Here is a 16483-nt window from a genome sequence, read left to right on the forward strand (position 1 = left end):
GTTCATCGACTCCGACTCTCTCAGTCACGTGACTTTCCCCCTCGGCCACAGTAGAATGACGCGGCGGTGGGATGAGTGAATTTCTATCGAGGGGATATTATTAGTCATCGATAAAAGTAATCTCTCCATACTAGTGAGTACACCGATCGATCTGATTCCAAACCAAACCAAACCAAACCAACATCGCCTGAACCTATATAGATCGTCATTAAAGACCATTACTACCTCTCTCTTCCCCTTGATAATATCAATCAATAATCAATCAATCCACCCACGCAGAATGTTCGCCCGATCCGCTACTCGAGCTTTCCGAAGCACCACCACTTCTTCTCCCTTCATCCGATCCCTCTCTACCAGCTCTGCTGCGCCCAAGTCATTCTTCAACGCTCGAAATGCTCTTATTGGAGGTACCACTTTGCTCGTCTCGGGTTTCGCTCTCACTTCCGAGAGACAGAGGGTTTTGAATGATTCGGGTAGAGTTAGCGCGCTGGATCAACCGAGTTTGAAAACCAATTTACACAAAGCAGGCGGTGAGTGAGCGAGCGAGTTCGCGAGCCTGCGAGCGGACGAGCGAAGTGTCTTTCATTCTCCCATATATCCATTCATAGAATTTCTGTCTGATATTTCGCTCGCACGAGGTTAGAGGTCGTTGGATGCTAATTCCTTCCTTTTTTATGTTTAGGCGTCGAGAAACCCGGCAAGACTGCTCAAAAGGAGAATGACGAACTTCGAGGTGTCAACTCCGCTACCTCGAGTCCTGTCAGAGCTTTCGTCCACGATTCCAAAACAGGAGCGAACGACGATGAGTCCAAACCCAAATCTGAGTCAAAGTCTACCGGCGAGAAGAGCTCTTCTTCCAAATGTGAGTTACCCTACCTCCCCTACGTTCATTTTTGCCGTACTGTACCCTAGTACGCCCTTGCTGATTCTCGACCGACCGACCGACCGACCTTAGCTTCATCGCAATCTCAATCTGAACAGACTCCGGACGCTGCGAGGTTGGTAGAGCAAAAATCGGATGAGGCTTCTGCTCCTGCTCAAGGAGCATTCAACGAAGAGACTGGCGAGATCAACTGGGATTGTCCCGTGAGTCTGAGTAATCCGGGTTACACCTCCCTCATCCATACTGCTTCCCAAATCATGACCCGTCCCTCCTCCCAATGGCACCATTTACACGGCTGAAACCTGTTTTGCTTGTTCCCCGTTTAGTGTCTCGGCGGTATGGCCCAAGGACCATGTGGAGAACAGTTCAAAGGCGCTTTCTCATGCTTTGTCTTCTCCGAAGCCGAACCTAAAGGTGTAGACTGTGTCGAGCTCTTCAAAGTCATGCAAGACTGTTTCAGAGAACATCCCGAGATCTACGGAGAGGGTGAGTGATTTACCTATAAGACTCAGTCTCCAAAACGAATAATTAGCTTATGGTTGGTTTTGTTGGGAATCGCAGAGATCGATGATGAGGACGATGATTCGGGTGTTCCTGCCCAAGGTGCTTCGGAAGAAACAAAGGCGTAGAAATGGAACATCGCTCGGAGCGAGAGGAGAGGAGAGGAGAGGAATCGAATCTATATATACATATACATCATATTGCACTGCACTGCATAATGCATTGAAAGACCACTCATCTCATCAATACAAATGTCATCATTCGCTACAAATACAACCCCTATCCCGGTGTGCTTACACAACTAGTAGGTCCACCTCCAATCATCGATATCTTCGAGGTTCACTGCACTTCCAAATTTGTATCCCTTCTTTCCTTTTTCGTACGAACACACTTTCCTGTCATTTGAAGTGGTCAGGCATCTTCCGTCGATCGTACAGAGTGATATTTTGTATGCCCTGACAGCGCTCTGAACGCCTTTGCACGAGTCCATCGTGACCTATGAGTTGGCGTCAGTTAACACTTCACGCTCACGGCACATATCTCCGCGACGCACTGTGTGTTTATTTGGCCCTTTGTAATCTGTCAAACCTTTGATCGTCCAGATTTCCAACCTATCTTCATCATACATTGTCTCTTCGTCGTAGTCGTCAATCTCATTGCTGTTATCGTCATCATCATCGTCATCCGGATTTCGTTTCGGTCTTGTACATGTCTGTTCTACTTGAACGATACCAATTTCGTTCGCTTCTGCGTATTTGATTGCAGGGGAGGAGAGGTAGAAGTTGTAAGTTGAGTATATAGGTGCTAGGGGTGCAATTATACACTAGAACAAGTGTCAAAATGACATCCACTGATGGAAATGATTCACTCACATCAGGAGTTATGCCAAAGAACCGATTGGGTCCAGGCGGAGCATCCACCAACTTCCCGGGACGATATCAGCTGAGACTAACTGTGCAAACCACGGAACTGAACGCACCTGACAGATCCCAACCAGCTTGTGCCACCAGCAATCATTCTCCCCTCTATTGCCATATCTCCCCCTGAAGTTCAACCAGCTATTCTCCCCATCATGCCATAATCTCCGTCTGTGCTCCGAGTCGTCCCAATAACGAACAGGGACGACCAGGTCTTTCGTGTCCCACAATGCGCCGTCGTCATCAGTCACGTCGACAAGTCGGAACACTTTTGCTAGCTGTCAGAGCATTTGTGTCAGCGGACTGATATCAATGTGAAGGGAGATGAGTTCAGTCCGCTAGGGACACTGACATCTGCGTAGATATGATCACCCGGCTCGTTCCAAATACCATGACTTCCTGCTGCGGAGTATGCCACCGGTCTTCCATCATGCTTGATTACATCTTCCCATCGGATTGTGCCAGCGCTGAAACGGCCTCCATTGTGCGTCGCTGTGGGAACATATCAGCTCCTTTCGACCCACTTGCGTATGGTAGAGGGTCTCACTGAAGTCTGCTGAGACCGGTGTCCCGTTGACGGTTCGCATACGTAGGTGCTGAGTCGAAGTCAGCTATCAGTACAAGCTTGGTCGCCGCCAATCAATAGCTTACCTCCCAATCAGCGACGTCTAGGAGAGTTGTTATCAGCATTGGAGGAGTGTCAAATCAATCTGGCCGACTCACGGTTCCCCAGTATCCCAAACGGTCCTATTGATTTGCCAAGATTGAAAGGGTAGAACCTATGCCCTCTATCAGCTGCGTTCAGCATGCCGGTATGGGCCCAGCTCACGTCCAATACCACAGATCCTAGCAAAGACACACGACATCAGCTCCATGGAACACTTGCGATCATCAACGCATCGCTGTCGTCTCACCACGATCCCTCTGCCCATATCTACCCCAAATCCATAGATCGGTTCTTCCACCTTCCCTCTTCCCTTCTCATCCTTCTTCATACCCCCTTTTTGACCCGCTGGTCCGTAAAGATAGTTCGATTCGTCTGATAGGAGGAACGGCTGTGGATTATGAGGTTCGGAGATGGAGAGGAATTGGCCAGAACCGAATAGGGGAAGTTGGTCCAGCGATGAGGGGGTGAGAAGAGTGTGATTCTGTGACAGATGAAGAGGGGCACATGTTAGCCAATTGCAAAATACGCCGAGGTAAAGAGATAACAGTGTACCGATCCCGATCTTGATCAATCAGATTGAGTTGTAGAAGTGGGAGGCGGGATTGCAGCATTTGAAAGGCAACTAAAAACTCACGGCTGGATGTTTTTCACCGTGAAAATTCTCCAGCTATCATCCGTCAAACGTGAGCACGCAAACCCAGCTGAGCGATGACCTGAAAGGGATGCTGTGCTCACAAAGCTATAATGAGGCAACATGTACTCCACAGAGCTCGGATAATACTCCTCTTCCACTCTACATGGGATATATCAAGCTCATCAGCCTACTCACCTCTATTACTTTACAAAAGCGAGGTTGGCTTACGACAGCTTGACGATCGGTGCATACCTGTTTAACAGCTCTATGATCGTCCCATTGTGTTCGGCTATGAATGGAGATATTGAAGGTTCATGTGAGAGTGGGAGTAGGAACGTCGCTTGTTCTGATCTTGGTATTGAGAGAGGGGTGGCGAGGACGAGCGAAGTAGAAAAGCTAAGATAACCTATCAAACCCAACGATGCTATTGTTGCAGTCATCATGCTCTGCGCCGCATCGGTTCAGCAATCGGGGAGTATAGTGAAAGAAGTGCACTGACCGTGACTAGTTGTCTATGCAATGCAACGTTTGTGTGATGTGTCGAAATACAAGATGATCAAGATGGCCAAGTTAAATGAATGCGACTGTAATTGCCGCTTAACCGCGACTTGAGAGAGAGATAACGACTTTGATAGCATCATCAGTCCGTGCCTGATCCTGCAATCTCGTGGTACAAATGCATGCATGATTGGAAGCTTGGTACAACAAAATAGAAATCAGGTGGATACAAAGGTGAACTTTTGTGCGGGGTACCTACAATTGTCACATCACAGTCAGCTCGACCTCTCAGTGCAATATTGCGAGGATAGCTCACTTCTGTGCGAGTCTGTCGTGTAGATCTGATTCAGCGATTTGCGAATCGCCAACTGTGTACATATGTCGTGTTAGCTCGTTCTGCATCTCAGACTGCATTTCATCCAGCTCACGTTGATTACCGAGTGTGAGCCATCTGAGTTGTAATCATAGTCAGCTGTGATCTTTCTGCAAGCGCATGACTTGTCAGCTTACCCAGGTCTCGTATTGTGTTTTCTTCCGAAGAGTTCTGTTCGCAAGTTGACAATAAGCACTTCGTAGGATTAGATTGGAAGACACGATCTAATACATACCCAACTTTCGCCCTTTGGGAGCCAGTCTGAATTGGTAACATGAGGTCAGCCATCCTACCTCCACCGATTCATGATGAGCCTGACTGACCTCTCGATGACCCCGTAAACCTCATCAGGCTTTCTACTTGTTTCTCTCACTTCAGCAACGACGACGTCGGTGTCGACGCCTTTACGCAGGTCCCTTAGTAAAGGGTGTGTATCCCACGGTATGGGATCGTCCCTCGGGTGGTCGGCAGGTAGCTTGAGGGCGACAAGCAGGTGTTCACATGTATGGCTGGGGACGTTGATATGGCATGTCAGCGTCCTTTAGTAATCCAGTAAGGCTCTTCTGCCGCTTTCTCGCACAGCGAAGACAATGTAGACCGAACCTTGATCCAACCTGGTGAGAAACAACGCATCACACCCACTTTAGCCAGTGTCCCGTCCTTCCCGTCCTTATCAACCTTTGCAACTGATTCGTCTTCACCCAGACCAGCTCGTCCACACGCTTATATCCCCATAAGGCGAACAACTCTCTTCCCAATTCCATCGCCCGACCTGTCACCCAAAGACAAAGTATTCCCCAATCTGGTTGGAGCGAACGCACGGGAAGTCGACGCATTTCGTCATCTGTCATGGTGCCGTAGGGGAGCTAGGAAAGGGTTTGATCAGCACAACGGAATCATATCTGTAAAACAGAGACTATAGAAATAGTCAACGCACCGACATGTGAATGTCCTACAATGAGGTTTGGATGTCAGCATAATTGAATCAGTCGCCAGCTGGAGCTGAAGCGAAGCACTCACCCAAGGCGGATCTGCCACGATGACCTGGAATCTACAACGGAGTCGTCGACTAAACTGAGCCTCTACCCAGCTTTGAGTAGAAGAAAAAGACACTCACTGGCCTAAAACTGAATAATCAAAACTCCTCACATCGCAGTTCACCCATTGAGGCACTTTCGGCGGCTCATACCCCTCCCCACTCCCGCCATTCGATTCGCCAAGCAATCGTTTGATCGTCGACTTAGGAAGGTTAGGAGGGAAACCTTCGGGCAGCGATGCGTAGTGAGGTTGAGTGGTGGGAACGACTTGGAAATGAAGATATCTGGATACGATACGAATTAGCCATTTTGAGTGGAACAATGTACAATCTGATTGCGTAGGGGAAGCAACGAGGGTAACAATTTAGAGGAGACGATGGAATAGGACTCACCGACACTCCTTGGTACCTCCTCTTGGACCTGTGCCCTCTCCCAGAGAAGGGTTATTCGCAAACATTGGATCGCCATAACACAGATTGAGGTAGCTACGCAGATATCAATGGTTGGAGCTATTAGCTTTGACAGTCCTACCCCAGTAGAGCAACGTCGCTGTACCCACGAGCAATAACCGAGCGAAGGATCCGTCCAAGGTCTTATAATCGGTTCAAAGTGTGCCTATTCATCCCAGCGCGAAAATGTCAGCCCCTAACTGGAACGGTTCGAGCGTCCAGCGTACCTTGTCACATTCTTCTCTAAGAGCTTTGCAAGCTGTCAACGTCGTACTGGGACAAATGGGGTTGAACACCGGCGTGGAGCATCCATGACTCTGTCGTATCGCGTCGGGAATGGTCAGCCGTCCTTCGAAACTGCTAACTAAGTGTATATGAACTCACGGCGAGACGACGTAATTTGGTTTTCGCTGTTTCTCGGTTTAGAAGCGAATCAAGCTCATGTACCGTCTCCGCGTCTATAGAAAGCCAGCTACATCAGGTCCTTTCTACTAGTCAAACGAGGGTGTTCCTGCGACTCGAATTGGTCGTAAAAGAAAGGTGTGCTGCTCACTAGAACGTTTTCTAGAAGGACCCGCTTCGCTGTTTTCGAGAACTGGTGGTCGCTCAACTGCAACGTCCATTCTGAGATTTCAAAGGTTCAGTTCGTCTTCTTCGGTATGTCTCTGGTTTTTCGTTCTTCCAGTCGTGCAGTGGCTTCGTTGACCTGACTACCTATCGTATGTTTTTGTTGATGCATCACTTTGTCAACATTTAATCCGTCGCGTGTCGTCATGAGCATTCAAAGTCGGACAGAGTCGGGCGAGGGAGGTTTGCCTCCACTTGGATTTCAAGATCTATATCTATAACCGTGTTTTGGGTGGCCAAAATGAGTTTTATGTTTCCTCTCTCACTTCCACCCACCATAGTCATACTTGGTCAACTTCATCAATACACTCCTCGTCCTTCCACAGACGTATACACTCCCAGAATGCTCTCACGATTCCCTCTTCGAGCTGCTACGACACTACCCCGCCCCACCCTCGCCCGAACATTCATCACCCTTCCCCCTCTACTCAACCGATCCAATTTCTCCAAACCCGGTCCACCCCCTCTCCCACCCTCTGAACAAGCAGAGTTCGATCGACTACTCAAAGCTAACCAAACGGTCGGTGCATCTCCTGCGATCGTCGAAGAGCCTGAACTGCATAAAGATGTGAGAAGAGGACCGAAGCCCGAGTTTCAGGGAGAAATCAATCCGAAAACTGGGGAAAGAGGTGGTCCGAAGAATGATCCGTTCATAGCGGGTGACAATGACTGGCAATATGGTGGAAGAGTCACAGTGAGTAGCGAACACGCATTCCTTATTCCTACGACCATCAACGAGAGATGGGACAAGCTGATAAACGCTTCACATCTTAGGATTTCTAAGTGCAGTCCCGAATCGAGGATCGGGATTGATGAGCTAGATGATATGAACACGCGCGACGTATAGATTCAGGACAGACATGATGTAGTCACAAGTAGCCTTATGAGACAACCCTTGCTGCGAACGGTCCATTATGCGCGATAGTCGTCTGACGTGTGTTTGCGATCTCATCCGCCACTGCAACTTTGCAAACTGTAAAACCCGGTCTACATGCCACAAGGCTATACACTACTCTCAACTATATCCACTGTCCTAGATCTACTGAGCATATTGCCTCGTCCATTCTCTCGCTTGGGCAATCGCACCGCTCTGGTCTTCCTTCCAGTGTTGAGCGACGTCGTTGGCGAGGGGATCATCAGGGTTGGGTGCACCGAGAAGAGCTTGGATTGAGAGGCTGTTTATCGGCAATGATTCCCAAAAATGTCAGCTATCGTGCTTCTTCGTTTATTGCAACGTAACGGTTATGCAGAGAGCTCACAGGACTGTTCTGATTTGAAGAGCCGGGGACCATTTGTCTTTGAGGATATCGAGACAGATACGACCGAGCTTGTCTGAGAGGTTGAGGTGGTCAGTTTGCCATACTGAAAACACTTTGTCGTGAAGTAGCAGTACATACCGATATTGGGGTGACTACGAGAATTTTCCCATGTGTCAGTGAATGATACTCGGGATCAAACACATACTCGCCAACTCACTAGATCTTGGTCAAGAATCGGACCTTTGGTGGGTTCATGGGGTACTCCTCGGGCAAGAACAGCTCGAGTTTGAAGATACCGCCTGGTTGATATCATCGTCGAGCGGTGGGATATGCAGATCAGGATATAGTGATGATCGTGGATGATAACGTGGAACGCAGAGGGAAAAGACGATTCGGGAGACGCGATAATGGTAGAGATCGCCGTTAATTAGCATACCACCCCTATCCCTCGCAATCCCACTCGCACACAGACCTACCTTCGTAAGGCGATGATTCTGGTCCAGAAACCGTTACGTCAAAGTGTCTCAAGTTATCGTCCTTGGGAGCTGCCGAAATACCAGGTGGTGAATCCGCCATGAGACGTTCGGTCTCCTATTTGGGCGTAGGTCAGAGCGGCAAGTAGTGGTATGCGATCGAGCAGAAGAAAGGGTCGAGGGAGGGTGAGGTAATGAGAAAGTATGGTTTGGTCAGTGTTGGTCTGATCGCACTATGAAAGGGAGTAGGCGACTCACTTTGAGAATACGTTTTGGTAAAGACATGGTGGGTTGTGAATGAAGATGCTGAATGCAGGTGTAACAGGGAATGACTACTGTTGAAGGGCCAGGGTAGTCCAGATAGAATCAGCACACGCACTTGAGTATGCAAGGCCCGACTCAGACAGAGGCTCCCAATCACTCACAGCGAATAAAGGCTCGATGTATCACTTCTAAGATGCGTAGGTTGGTCAACTGAAATGGGATGCGAGATGATTGTGTAAGTGGTCACGGATACCGAGAGGTGCGGTATCGACGTCAGAGCTTTTGTTGCATTGTACCCTTGGGGTAAGGAAGCCATTACAAACCATTTTCTAATCTGTTACCAATACTTTGCTAATAAGGCTGGATGGTGGTCGACCGTGGGAAAGCAATTAGTGCCCGGCTGTAAGGTGGTTGAACGATAACCGTATGTTTTGAGGTTTGAGATTGGTATCAAATCAAAACTCGATCTTTACTCGTCTTTCGTTCTTTCTATCTGTATTGCATCAGTCATTCTAGAAAATACATAGAACTTACTATCGGTTACAGCATCATGACCAGCGTCAAAGAAGGAGATTATAATGGTACGTTGTTGTCCTCACTCATCACCCTCGTGAAAAGTAAGGTGCGGTGGCGTGTCAGTCACTAGCTAACCCAAACCACGCGTAGCTCTTCGAGAGGAAATCAAGAAGGTCCTCAAACAGCCAGGATACGATGATGGATCTGCTGGACCTGTCTTCGTTCGGTGAGCCTACCTCGTACTGTTATTTTATCGGATTGGACGCTGACAGCAGGGATAGACTCGCGTGGCATGCGTCTGGGAATTTCAGCTTGGTAGAGGTGAGTAGCTGCTCGTGCTACGAAGTATTGGAACTTATACGCTATGTCACAGCACAATGGAGGTTCTAATGGGTAAGTTCCGGCCTCCGGACGACCTCTGGACATTGACTGACGTACATCTAGCGCCGGTATGCGATTCCCTCCCGAGGTGAGTTACTCTGGCATCTGGGACAACCTTTGCTCGCCACTTACCTTGTTTCCCTTGCAGTCTGTCGATCCAGCAAATGCGGGTTTGCACCATGCCATATCATTCCTCATTCCGATCCAAGCTGCCAATCCTTGGATATCTCATGCCGATCTGTGGAGTAAGTATAGCTCGATCCTCGACCACGATGTGCGTGATCACAGCTGACCACGTTGTAGCCCTCGCTGGTACCACTGCAATCCAGGCTATGGGAGGTCCGCAAATTCCCTGGGAAGCAGGAAGGTCGGATTACGATAGCGCCGAAGCTGCCGAGGAGCACCGGGGTGTCGTCGGAGATAGGTGAGCTTGCACTAAACAGGTTGCGCAGACGAGGGAAGCTCATACAATGCGAGCGAATAGATTGCCGGACGGAGCATTGGGCGCCAGTCATGTTCGGGAAGTGTTTACACGAATGGGATTCTCAGATCGGGAGATCGTGGCCCTTTCCGGCGCTCATGCGTTAGGTGAGCTCGGAGCCGTGCGCTACTAGTGTAAATCTGACATAGGTTCTTACCAGGTCGATGTCACCGCGATCGAAGTGGATTCGATGGGTAAGCTGAGATGCTTGAAGTAGTGGCAGAAACCTAGCTGACAAGAAGAACAGACCTTGGGTGGTCAACCCGACTCGATTCTCGAACCAGTATTTCAAGCTCCTACTACGACCGATATGGAGACCTCGAGAATGGGACGGGCCGTTCCAGTGAGTCGCGTGTCGGTTGTTAGCTGTATCAAAGGCTAACAGCTGTGTTGCAGATATGAAGCTACCGTGGCTGGTACAAAGCTCATGATGCTGCCTACCGATGTAAGCTGACTCACAGTCCAAAGTGCCTCGCGAAGCTGACAACGTGCATTTGCTACTCCCCAGATGGCACTCGTGGAGGACCCTCAGTTCAAGCCTTGGGTGGAGAAGTATGCGGCCGACCAGGATCTGTTCTTCAAGGATTTCTCAATGGCTTTCGGCAAGCTCATCGGTGAGCTAGCTCCCAGCGCGTATACCGTGAGGACGACGCTAACACATGATTAACACGATTAGAACTAGGAGTGGATAGAGACGACACAGGCTTCGCAAAGCTTGTCAAAAAGTCTGCAGAAGAAGGAAAGCCGCTCGATCAGACTCAAAAGCCCGGAGGTGGTAGCTGTCCATTCGCAGGGACCGGTGCGAAGGGAAGATCTGCCGGCGGAGCGGGTGGTTGTCCGTTCTTGGCGATGAACAGGGAGGCGAAGTTGTAGTGCAGTCGATGAGGGTTTGGATTGTTGTAGATGTGAGATGAACGGTATATACTTGGAATGCCAAGTGCATGGGCACTGGACATGGGTCGAGCAAATATCACTGTTTCAGGGACATCTAAGTATCCCTCAATGAATTGCATCTTTTACAAGGCTCTGTATAATTTTTACGACCATTCATCACATGTTCAGAATTGCGACTACGATCATTCCTAGACCGCTCAACATCGAAACCCCTACGCGCATATCTTCCACCGTCTTCGGAGCTAAACTCGATTGCGATCCAGTATTTACAGCCGCACCATTCTGAACTCCTGCGTTCGAACTAGGTGACAGGTCACCCGTGGCGCTAGCTGTAGCAACAGCGAAGGCTGTAGCAGTGGCGGTCTCTGTCGAAGTGGACGAAGAGGTGTCTGTCGCGTTTGATTGTGTATTGTTCAACGAAGGAGGGACAAGGACTGTGTCGATGATCTAGTATGAGGAAAGGAAATCCACAAAACAAAGGAAGTCAGCAAAATGGCTTTGGTAGGAGGTGTTGGGACGTCGAAGCCAAGGGTCACAGTAATGGTGTACAGTACGCCTGTTAAGTCATAAAAAGATTTGAACAGGACCTACATGCATCACTCCGTTCTCCAACGTTATGTCACTCTGAAGTATCTTCGCCGTTGCCCTTGCCGTTGTATTACCATTACTTTCGTCAGATTGTTGATCGCCATCGGCATCGGCATCATCGTTTATAGCGAGGAGAGGGGTGATGCCATCCGTATCGAGGGAGATGGTGAGAGTTGCGCCGGAATCGAGGGTGAGGGTAAATGGTGCTGTAGACCAAGAGGGGGAGAAGAGGGTGTAATTGGTTGTGTACTGCAAGTTTGGCGGATCAGCTTGGTCTTTCATGTTGATCTTTTGGTCTGACTATAGTATGGAAGGAGGGGAGGAAGCTTCGATGCACCGACCCCTCGTTCATGAAGGAGAACATACTCATCATGACGCTGGACTATGAATTACGAATGGACATCATCACTCACATGACTCATCACGATCCCCTTCGCCATCTTCTCGTCGTTCATCATACCCCTCACTTCGTCAGACCACCCTTCATCAATAGGCACAAATATCGTGAATCCATTATCTGTGAGTTGTTCGAGTTTCGTGATTGTGTCGCTGCCAACTACATCGAGAGCTGAGGAGAAATTGGAGAAGCCGGGTCCGGAGGTCGTCAATGCTGTAGAGAGGTTAGGAGGGAAGGGCAGGACCTGGGGAGGGAAGTGGGATGAAGTTGTCAGCAATCGTCCGATATACCCTCATTAGGGTTCCGGTACGGAAATCCTGCGATCGGATCGCGGCTGGTGTACAGTACCTTGTCCAATGAGGTGATCGTTGTGCGGCAACCACACCGAGCTCTCTGGATAGTTGCTCACTCACCGTATCTATTGGTAACAACACGAGATTGTTCAACACCCCCCCACTTCCCCCATTTGTTACAGGACCAGACCAAGTCGTCCCATTCACCCACCAACCGTCGACTTGCAAACCACTTCCATCCCCATCTCCGCCCTTTATCAAAACTACAGCTTGGAAAGCCTGACTCTGAGATGTCGTATTGTTCATCTCATCTTTCGTACTTAACCAGGTTGAGGCGATCACACCTCCTCCGCCTCCTTGAAAGTCGATTGAGGAGGGATTCCAATCCCCTTGTAAGGTGTGTAACGATATCAAATCAACTAACCATTCCTCATTCCCCACCGCCGATAGAGCAGAGGAAGAGTTGGAGTGTGACGAGGACCATATACCTGCTGCTTGGAACGCAGCGTCGGTAGGTACCAAAATCGTATTTTTCTGTCCTGAAGTGTAGAGCGATTGGAGATATTCGTATCCGTTATCAGTCTCGGATAGAGCCACGACGAACTCTTCGAATGTGGTAAGACCGTTCCAGTATAAAGTGTCAATGAGGGAGATGAGGTATTCGGTGAGGTTCGCGTCGGGACAGGTCAGTTGATCATCTTGTGCGAGGGCGGGTGTCGATAACAGGAGTACGAGGGGTAGGAGAGATAGTAACCGGACGAAAGGGTAAGTGAGATCGCGCATCGCTTGAAGGGAATTGTCGATTTGTTCATATACAATGTGTAGCACAACTTGAGGTATAATCACTGTAGTGCAAATCAGTAGTCAATCTTGGTTATCAGACTTCATCCAGTCTAGCGGTCCTAAATGGATATCATCGTGCTGTTGAACAAGAGTCTTGGGACGGCGAAGTCGTCATTAGCTTTCCTAAGCTGGAGTTGTCAAAGATGAGGTGGCTACACAATCCTCAGGTGAACCCTCAGCATACAGAGAGGGGCAGGCATCCTCCATTGCCACAAAGGACGACGAGTATTATTGTCTCATATAGGTCTCATACGAGTCAATTAGTGAAAGGAACGATCCTTTGTGCAATGATACGGTAGGTCGTGACATCGCAAGTGAGTGCAGATATACCGAGAGTCAGTAACCGCGAAAGGTACGTCGCGATTACACGCGATATCCATAGATTGTGATTGCTGAGACGTCGAAGAGGCCGATGACAGTCAGTATGTCTGACCGAGCCATCGGAAGTATCTCCTAGAGCCTTGCTCTCGTGGCTGGCGAGCTGCTATCCGCGATGCAATGCGGCCACCTCCCCCCAGTAATTCCAGAATAACAGTCCCTCGATGAGAGTAGTATACACTGCATCGACCAACATCTCATGCCTGTTCTATCTTCCCTCGACGAGCGGTCTCTCCTCGTTTGCTATTCTATCCGAACTCAGCTCGGATCCACTTTCCAATCCTAGTCCTTCTTCTCTGATCATAGCTCTCTCAGCTTTCAAGTCGGCTTTGATCTGGTGGAGGTGGTCGAATACGCGTGATCGGAGAGCGGCGCCGAAGGGTGTAAGGTCTTTTGAACGTCTTGATAGCTGTACAGGGATGAAGAGCGGTTAGTGAAGTCCTTTACTTGGTGTATGATGATGATCAAACGGGAACACCATCCTTGTAGGGCAGTTGAAGAGGGATGCTTGCCGCGAACTCACCAATAACCCCTCGATCCCACCTGCCTTCTCTACATCTCTTATCCTTCTCATCTGCATCTTCACCCCTCTCAACTTGGGCAACGCACTCCCACTCGCTTCTCTCTCTAAAGGCACCAGACCTCCAAGAAGAGTGACGGGCCAATCTACTCTTGTCAAATTCGGTTTGAATGTACGTTTCGTCTTTTGGAGTGATTTCGGTTTGTTATTACCGCTTCGTGTGGGAGAGATGGGGAGGATGGCGGGGTTGGATCGACGTGCGAGCAAAGGGAAAGATGGGAGTCGGGATGCCATGGTGCCGGGTTTGCCTCAAGGACTGCTGGTTTCTGGTGTGTATGGTGGAAGAGGATGGGCTTTGTAATATGATAGCTTGTATGCTTGCTTGATCTATTATCACGCAGCGAATGGACGTCAACGCCAATGCATCGAAATCCGAAATCTCGAAGCATGGCTAGCGGAAGCAAATGTGCCACGGATAACCGCTGAAAACGCCGAAAGACAGAAAACTCCGACCCACCCAACGAAATCCATTCACCATGCCCAACCCACCCCCGCCGCATTCGCACCCTCTCTCCACCGCCCACACTGCTCACTACCACCCACACGCAGACCAACCACCACAAATTTGACTTGACGGTTGAATCCTTACTTGTCCTTCTTCTTTAACCTTCAAAAATTCGACCCCCTTTCCGGCCTGAATTAACAGCAAAACAAAATGTCCAAGCTTCAGGCATCAAGCGTGCGAGGGTCGATCAAGACTATGCTCGCTCAGTCTTCTCTCGAGCACCACAAGGAGGCTGGTGGTAAGAAGAGGAACTTTATCGAGACCATCGAGCTCCAGATCGGCTTGAAGAACTACGACCCCCAGAGGGACAAGCGATTCGTGAGTGGCCTTTTCCATCGTAGTGACAGAAAGATGGATGGAAGGATGGATTTCGCAAGGGGTTGTATAATGGATTAAAAAAGTCACTCTTGCTGATTGAACGTATTTATTACAGTCCGGTACCGTCAAGCTCCCCCACGTTCCCCGACCCAGGATGTCTCTTTGTATCTTGGCCGACGCGATGGACGTTGACCGGTGAGCTCACATCAAATATATATATACAAAAGGCACACATCTGACCCTTCCACTTAGTGCTAAGCAGCTCGACGAGGAGCTCCCCTTCATGACCGTTGAGGACTTGAAGAAGCTTAACAAGAACAAGAAGCTCGTTAAGAAGCTCGCACAGAAGTACGATGCTTTCCTTGCTTCTGAGGCTCTTATCAAGCAGATTCCTCGGTGAGTGCAACCTCTCATATTCACTATAGAGGTTGAAGTGATTGCTTACGCTCGTACCCTACTCTAGTTTACTCGGTCCCGGTCTTTCCAAGGCTGGTAAATTCCCCACCCCCGTCTCTCACTCCGAGGACCTTTCCCGAAAGGTCATCGAGGTTCGATCCACCATCAAGTTCCAGCTCAAGAAGGTTCTCTGTCTCGGTGTCGCCGTCGGCCACGTCAACATGGAGGAGGACCACATCATGCAGAACACCATGTTGTCCATCAACTTCTTGATCTCCCTCTTGAAGAAGCAGGTGCGTTTTTGGTGGTTTTGTTCAAGATCATCGCAGGTTGCTGACTATCTTTGGAATCTACAGTGGCAAAACATCCAGTCGCTTACCATCAAGACCACCATGGGCAAGCCTCAGCGAATCTTCTAAGCGCATTTCGTCGTATATATCATTTCACTGTTGTACTTTTCTTTTCTCTTGCGTCGTCGGTGATTGGAGGTTATGGTAGCAAAACAGGAGCATTCGCACGCTTATACCCAAGTCTTGTCAGAGCCCTTGATTGGGTTTTTCGGGGACCGAGGGGAGCCACCTTTCTTTTTGATCATTGATGATGAGGTTTTGAGAGGGGTCTGAGTGGATTATATGCATGGATGTGTTTTCCCAAATGTACATCGTCGTCCAGGCGTATCATATCCGTACACTTGCGCTGAAATATACATAAATAGTTAACAGTATCAGTAGTAACGTTTTGAGCCTAAGGTGGTTCCTGTAATCTCGGAGCCGAGATGCTATACTGTATGTATAAATATCTCGGCTAACTTGGTAAGTTGTTATAATTCCAGCAATCAATCCAAAATGTGCTCGTTCGAGTCGGTTAACCGGTCGTTCGGACGTATTAAAGTGACCTTTCGGTCCTATTCTGAGATGAGCTGAGTAAGCATCACCATCATCGCCAGCCACTCACTGTCGGTGTCAAGCTCGTCATCGCATCCAAGTGAGTCGAGTCAAATCGCCATATGTACGATGATGAGTCAGCTCTTGTCATCGTCGTCACATTAGCGGGTAATAAAGAATAACGAGAAATGACCGGGAGTAAAGATAAGGGGTTATCCAATGGTATCTGTTGTTGCACATGTCGATCAGGTTCATGGATCAAAAGGGTCTGGACCTTTTAACTTGTGACCTGTATATTTCACTGCTCTGTCACGGTCGACGTTTTGGTTGTTGTACTTGACTCGACTCTCACTTTGTACCATAAGTATCTTTCCATAATAATATATAGGGGAAAGAGAGGGTCTGTACTAAACACGAGCTCTTCCCACCATCTATCTGTATTTGTTT

General features: G+C 48.9%; 9 protein-coding genes across 9 annotated transcripts; 4 read left to right on the top strand and 5 right to left on the bottom strand.

Annotated features, from left to right (window-relative positions):
* Positions 1 to 280: 280 nt before the first annotated feature.
* CI109_103467 (uncharacterized protein) lies at positions 281 to 1512 on the top strand (the record flags this gene model as incomplete). The annotated part of the gene is made up of 5 exons (XM_032005775.1): positions 281 to 530; positions 683 to 862; positions 956 to 1086; positions 1210 to 1369; positions 1445 to 1512. The coding sequence occupies 5 exons, from the start codon at positions 281 to 283 to the stop codon at positions 1510 to 1512; spliced, it is 789 nt and encodes a 262-aa protein (XP_031860022.1).
* Positions 1513 to 1685: 173 nt separating this feature from the next.
* Positions 1686 to 4042, bottom strand: CI109_103468 (uncharacterized protein; the record flags this gene model as incomplete). The annotated part of the gene is made up of 13 exons (XM_032005774.1): positions 1686 to 1880; positions 1938 to 2207; positions 2257 to 2307; positions 2364 to 2579; positions 2654 to 2793; positions 2849 to 2897; positions 2953 to 2969; positions 3025 to 3080; positions 3131 to 3147; positions 3216 to 3449; positions 3603 to 3635; positions 3704 to 3761; positions 3831 to 4042. 13 exons carry the CDS (start codon positions 4040 to 4042, stop codon positions 1686 to 1688), a joined length of 1548 nt encoding a protein of 515 aa, XP_031860021.1.
* Positions 4043 to 4318: 276 nt separating this feature from the next.
* CI109_103469 (uncharacterized protein) lies at positions 4319 to 6582 on the bottom strand (the record flags this gene model as incomplete). Its single annotated transcript, XM_032005773.1, has 15 exons — positions 4319 to 4355; positions 4417 to 4468; positions 4529 to 4551; positions 4611 to 4644; positions 4709 to 4734; positions 4797 to 4982; positions 5116 to 5339; positions 5411 to 5425; positions 5494 to 5524; positions 5591 to 5794; positions 5903 to 5995; positions 6070 to 6125; positions 6187 to 6276; positions 6344 to 6417; positions 6513 to 6582. The coding sequence occupies 15 exons, from the start codon at positions 6580 to 6582 to the stop codon at positions 4319 to 4321; spliced, it is 1215 nt and encodes a 404-aa protein (XP_031860020.1).
* Positions 6583 to 6929: 347 nt separating this feature from the next.
* Positions 6930 to 7369, top strand: CI109_103470 (uncharacterized protein; the record flags this gene model as incomplete). The annotated part of the gene is made up of 2 exons (XM_032005772.1): positions 6930 to 7280; positions 7361 to 7369. The coding sequence occupies 2 exons, from the start codon at positions 6930 to 6932 to the stop codon at positions 7367 to 7369; spliced, it is 360 nt and encodes a 119-aa protein (XP_031860019.1).
* A 256-nt stretch (positions 7370 to 7625) lies between these two features.
* On the bottom strand, positions 7626 to 8603 carry CI109_103471 (ubiquitin-conjugating enzyme E2 35; the record flags this gene model as incomplete). Its single annotated transcript, XM_032005771.1, has 6 exons — positions 7626 to 7761; positions 7846 to 7918; positions 7984 to 7997; positions 8063 to 8144; positions 8322 to 8436; positions 8577 to 8603. The coding sequence occupies 6 exons, from the start codon at positions 8601 to 8603 to the stop codon at positions 7626 to 7628; spliced, it is 447 nt and encodes a 148-aa protein (XP_031860018.1).
* Positions 8604 to 9132: 529 nt separating this feature from the next.
* Positions 9133 to 10833, top strand: CI109_103472 (uncharacterized protein; the record flags this gene model as incomplete). Its single annotated transcript, XM_065967299.1, has 13 exons — positions 9133 to 9163; positions 9249 to 9324; positions 9380 to 9419; positions 9472 to 9491; positions 9543 to 9567; positions 9628 to 9724; positions 9783 to 9903; positions 9964 to 10067; positions 10121 to 10154; positions 10208 to 10303; positions 10357 to 10405; positions 10469 to 10574; positions 10637 to 10833. The coding sequence occupies 13 exons, from the start codon at positions 9133 to 9135 to the stop codon at positions 10831 to 10833; spliced, it is 996 nt and encodes a 331-aa protein (XP_065823371.1).
* Positions 10834 to 11010: 177 nt separating this feature from the next.
* On the bottom strand, positions 11011 to 12915 carry CI109_103473 (uncharacterized protein; the record flags this gene model as incomplete). Its single annotated transcript, XM_032005769.1, has 4 exons — positions 11011 to 11301; positions 11446 to 11691; positions 11856 to 12083; positions 12253 to 12915. The coding sequence occupies 4 exons, from the start codon at positions 12913 to 12915 to the stop codon at positions 11011 to 11013; spliced, it is 1428 nt and encodes a 475-aa protein (XP_031860016.1).
* Positions 12916 to 13561: 646 nt separating this feature from the next.
* CI109_103474 (uncharacterized protein) lies at positions 13562 to 14167 on the bottom strand (the record flags this gene model as incomplete). The annotated part of the gene is made up of 2 exons (XM_032005768.1): positions 13562 to 13762; positions 13877 to 14167. 2 exons carry the CDS (start codon positions 14165 to 14167, stop codon positions 13562 to 13564), a joined length of 492 nt encoding a protein of 163 aa, XP_031860015.1.
* A 421-nt stretch (positions 14168 to 14588) lies between these two features.
* Positions 14589 to 15571, top strand: CI109_103475 (60S ribosomal uL1 domain-containing protein; the record flags this gene model as incomplete). The annotated part of the gene is made up of 5 exons (XM_032005767.1): positions 14589 to 14756; positions 14872 to 14951; positions 15009 to 15152; positions 15220 to 15445; positions 15509 to 15571. 5 exons carry the CDS (start codon positions 14589 to 14591, stop codon positions 15569 to 15571), a joined length of 681 nt encoding a protein of 226 aa, XP_031860014.1.
* Positions 15572 to 16483: the final 912 nt, after the last annotated feature.

The sequence above is a fragment of the Kwoniella shandongensis genome, chromosome 6 (genome assembly GCF_008629635.2).
Source record: "Kwoniella shandongensis chromosome 6, complete sequence".
Lineage (NCBI taxonomy): Eukaryota > Fungi > Basidiomycota > Tremellomycetes > Tremellales > Cryptococcaceae > Kwoniella > Kwoniella shandongensis.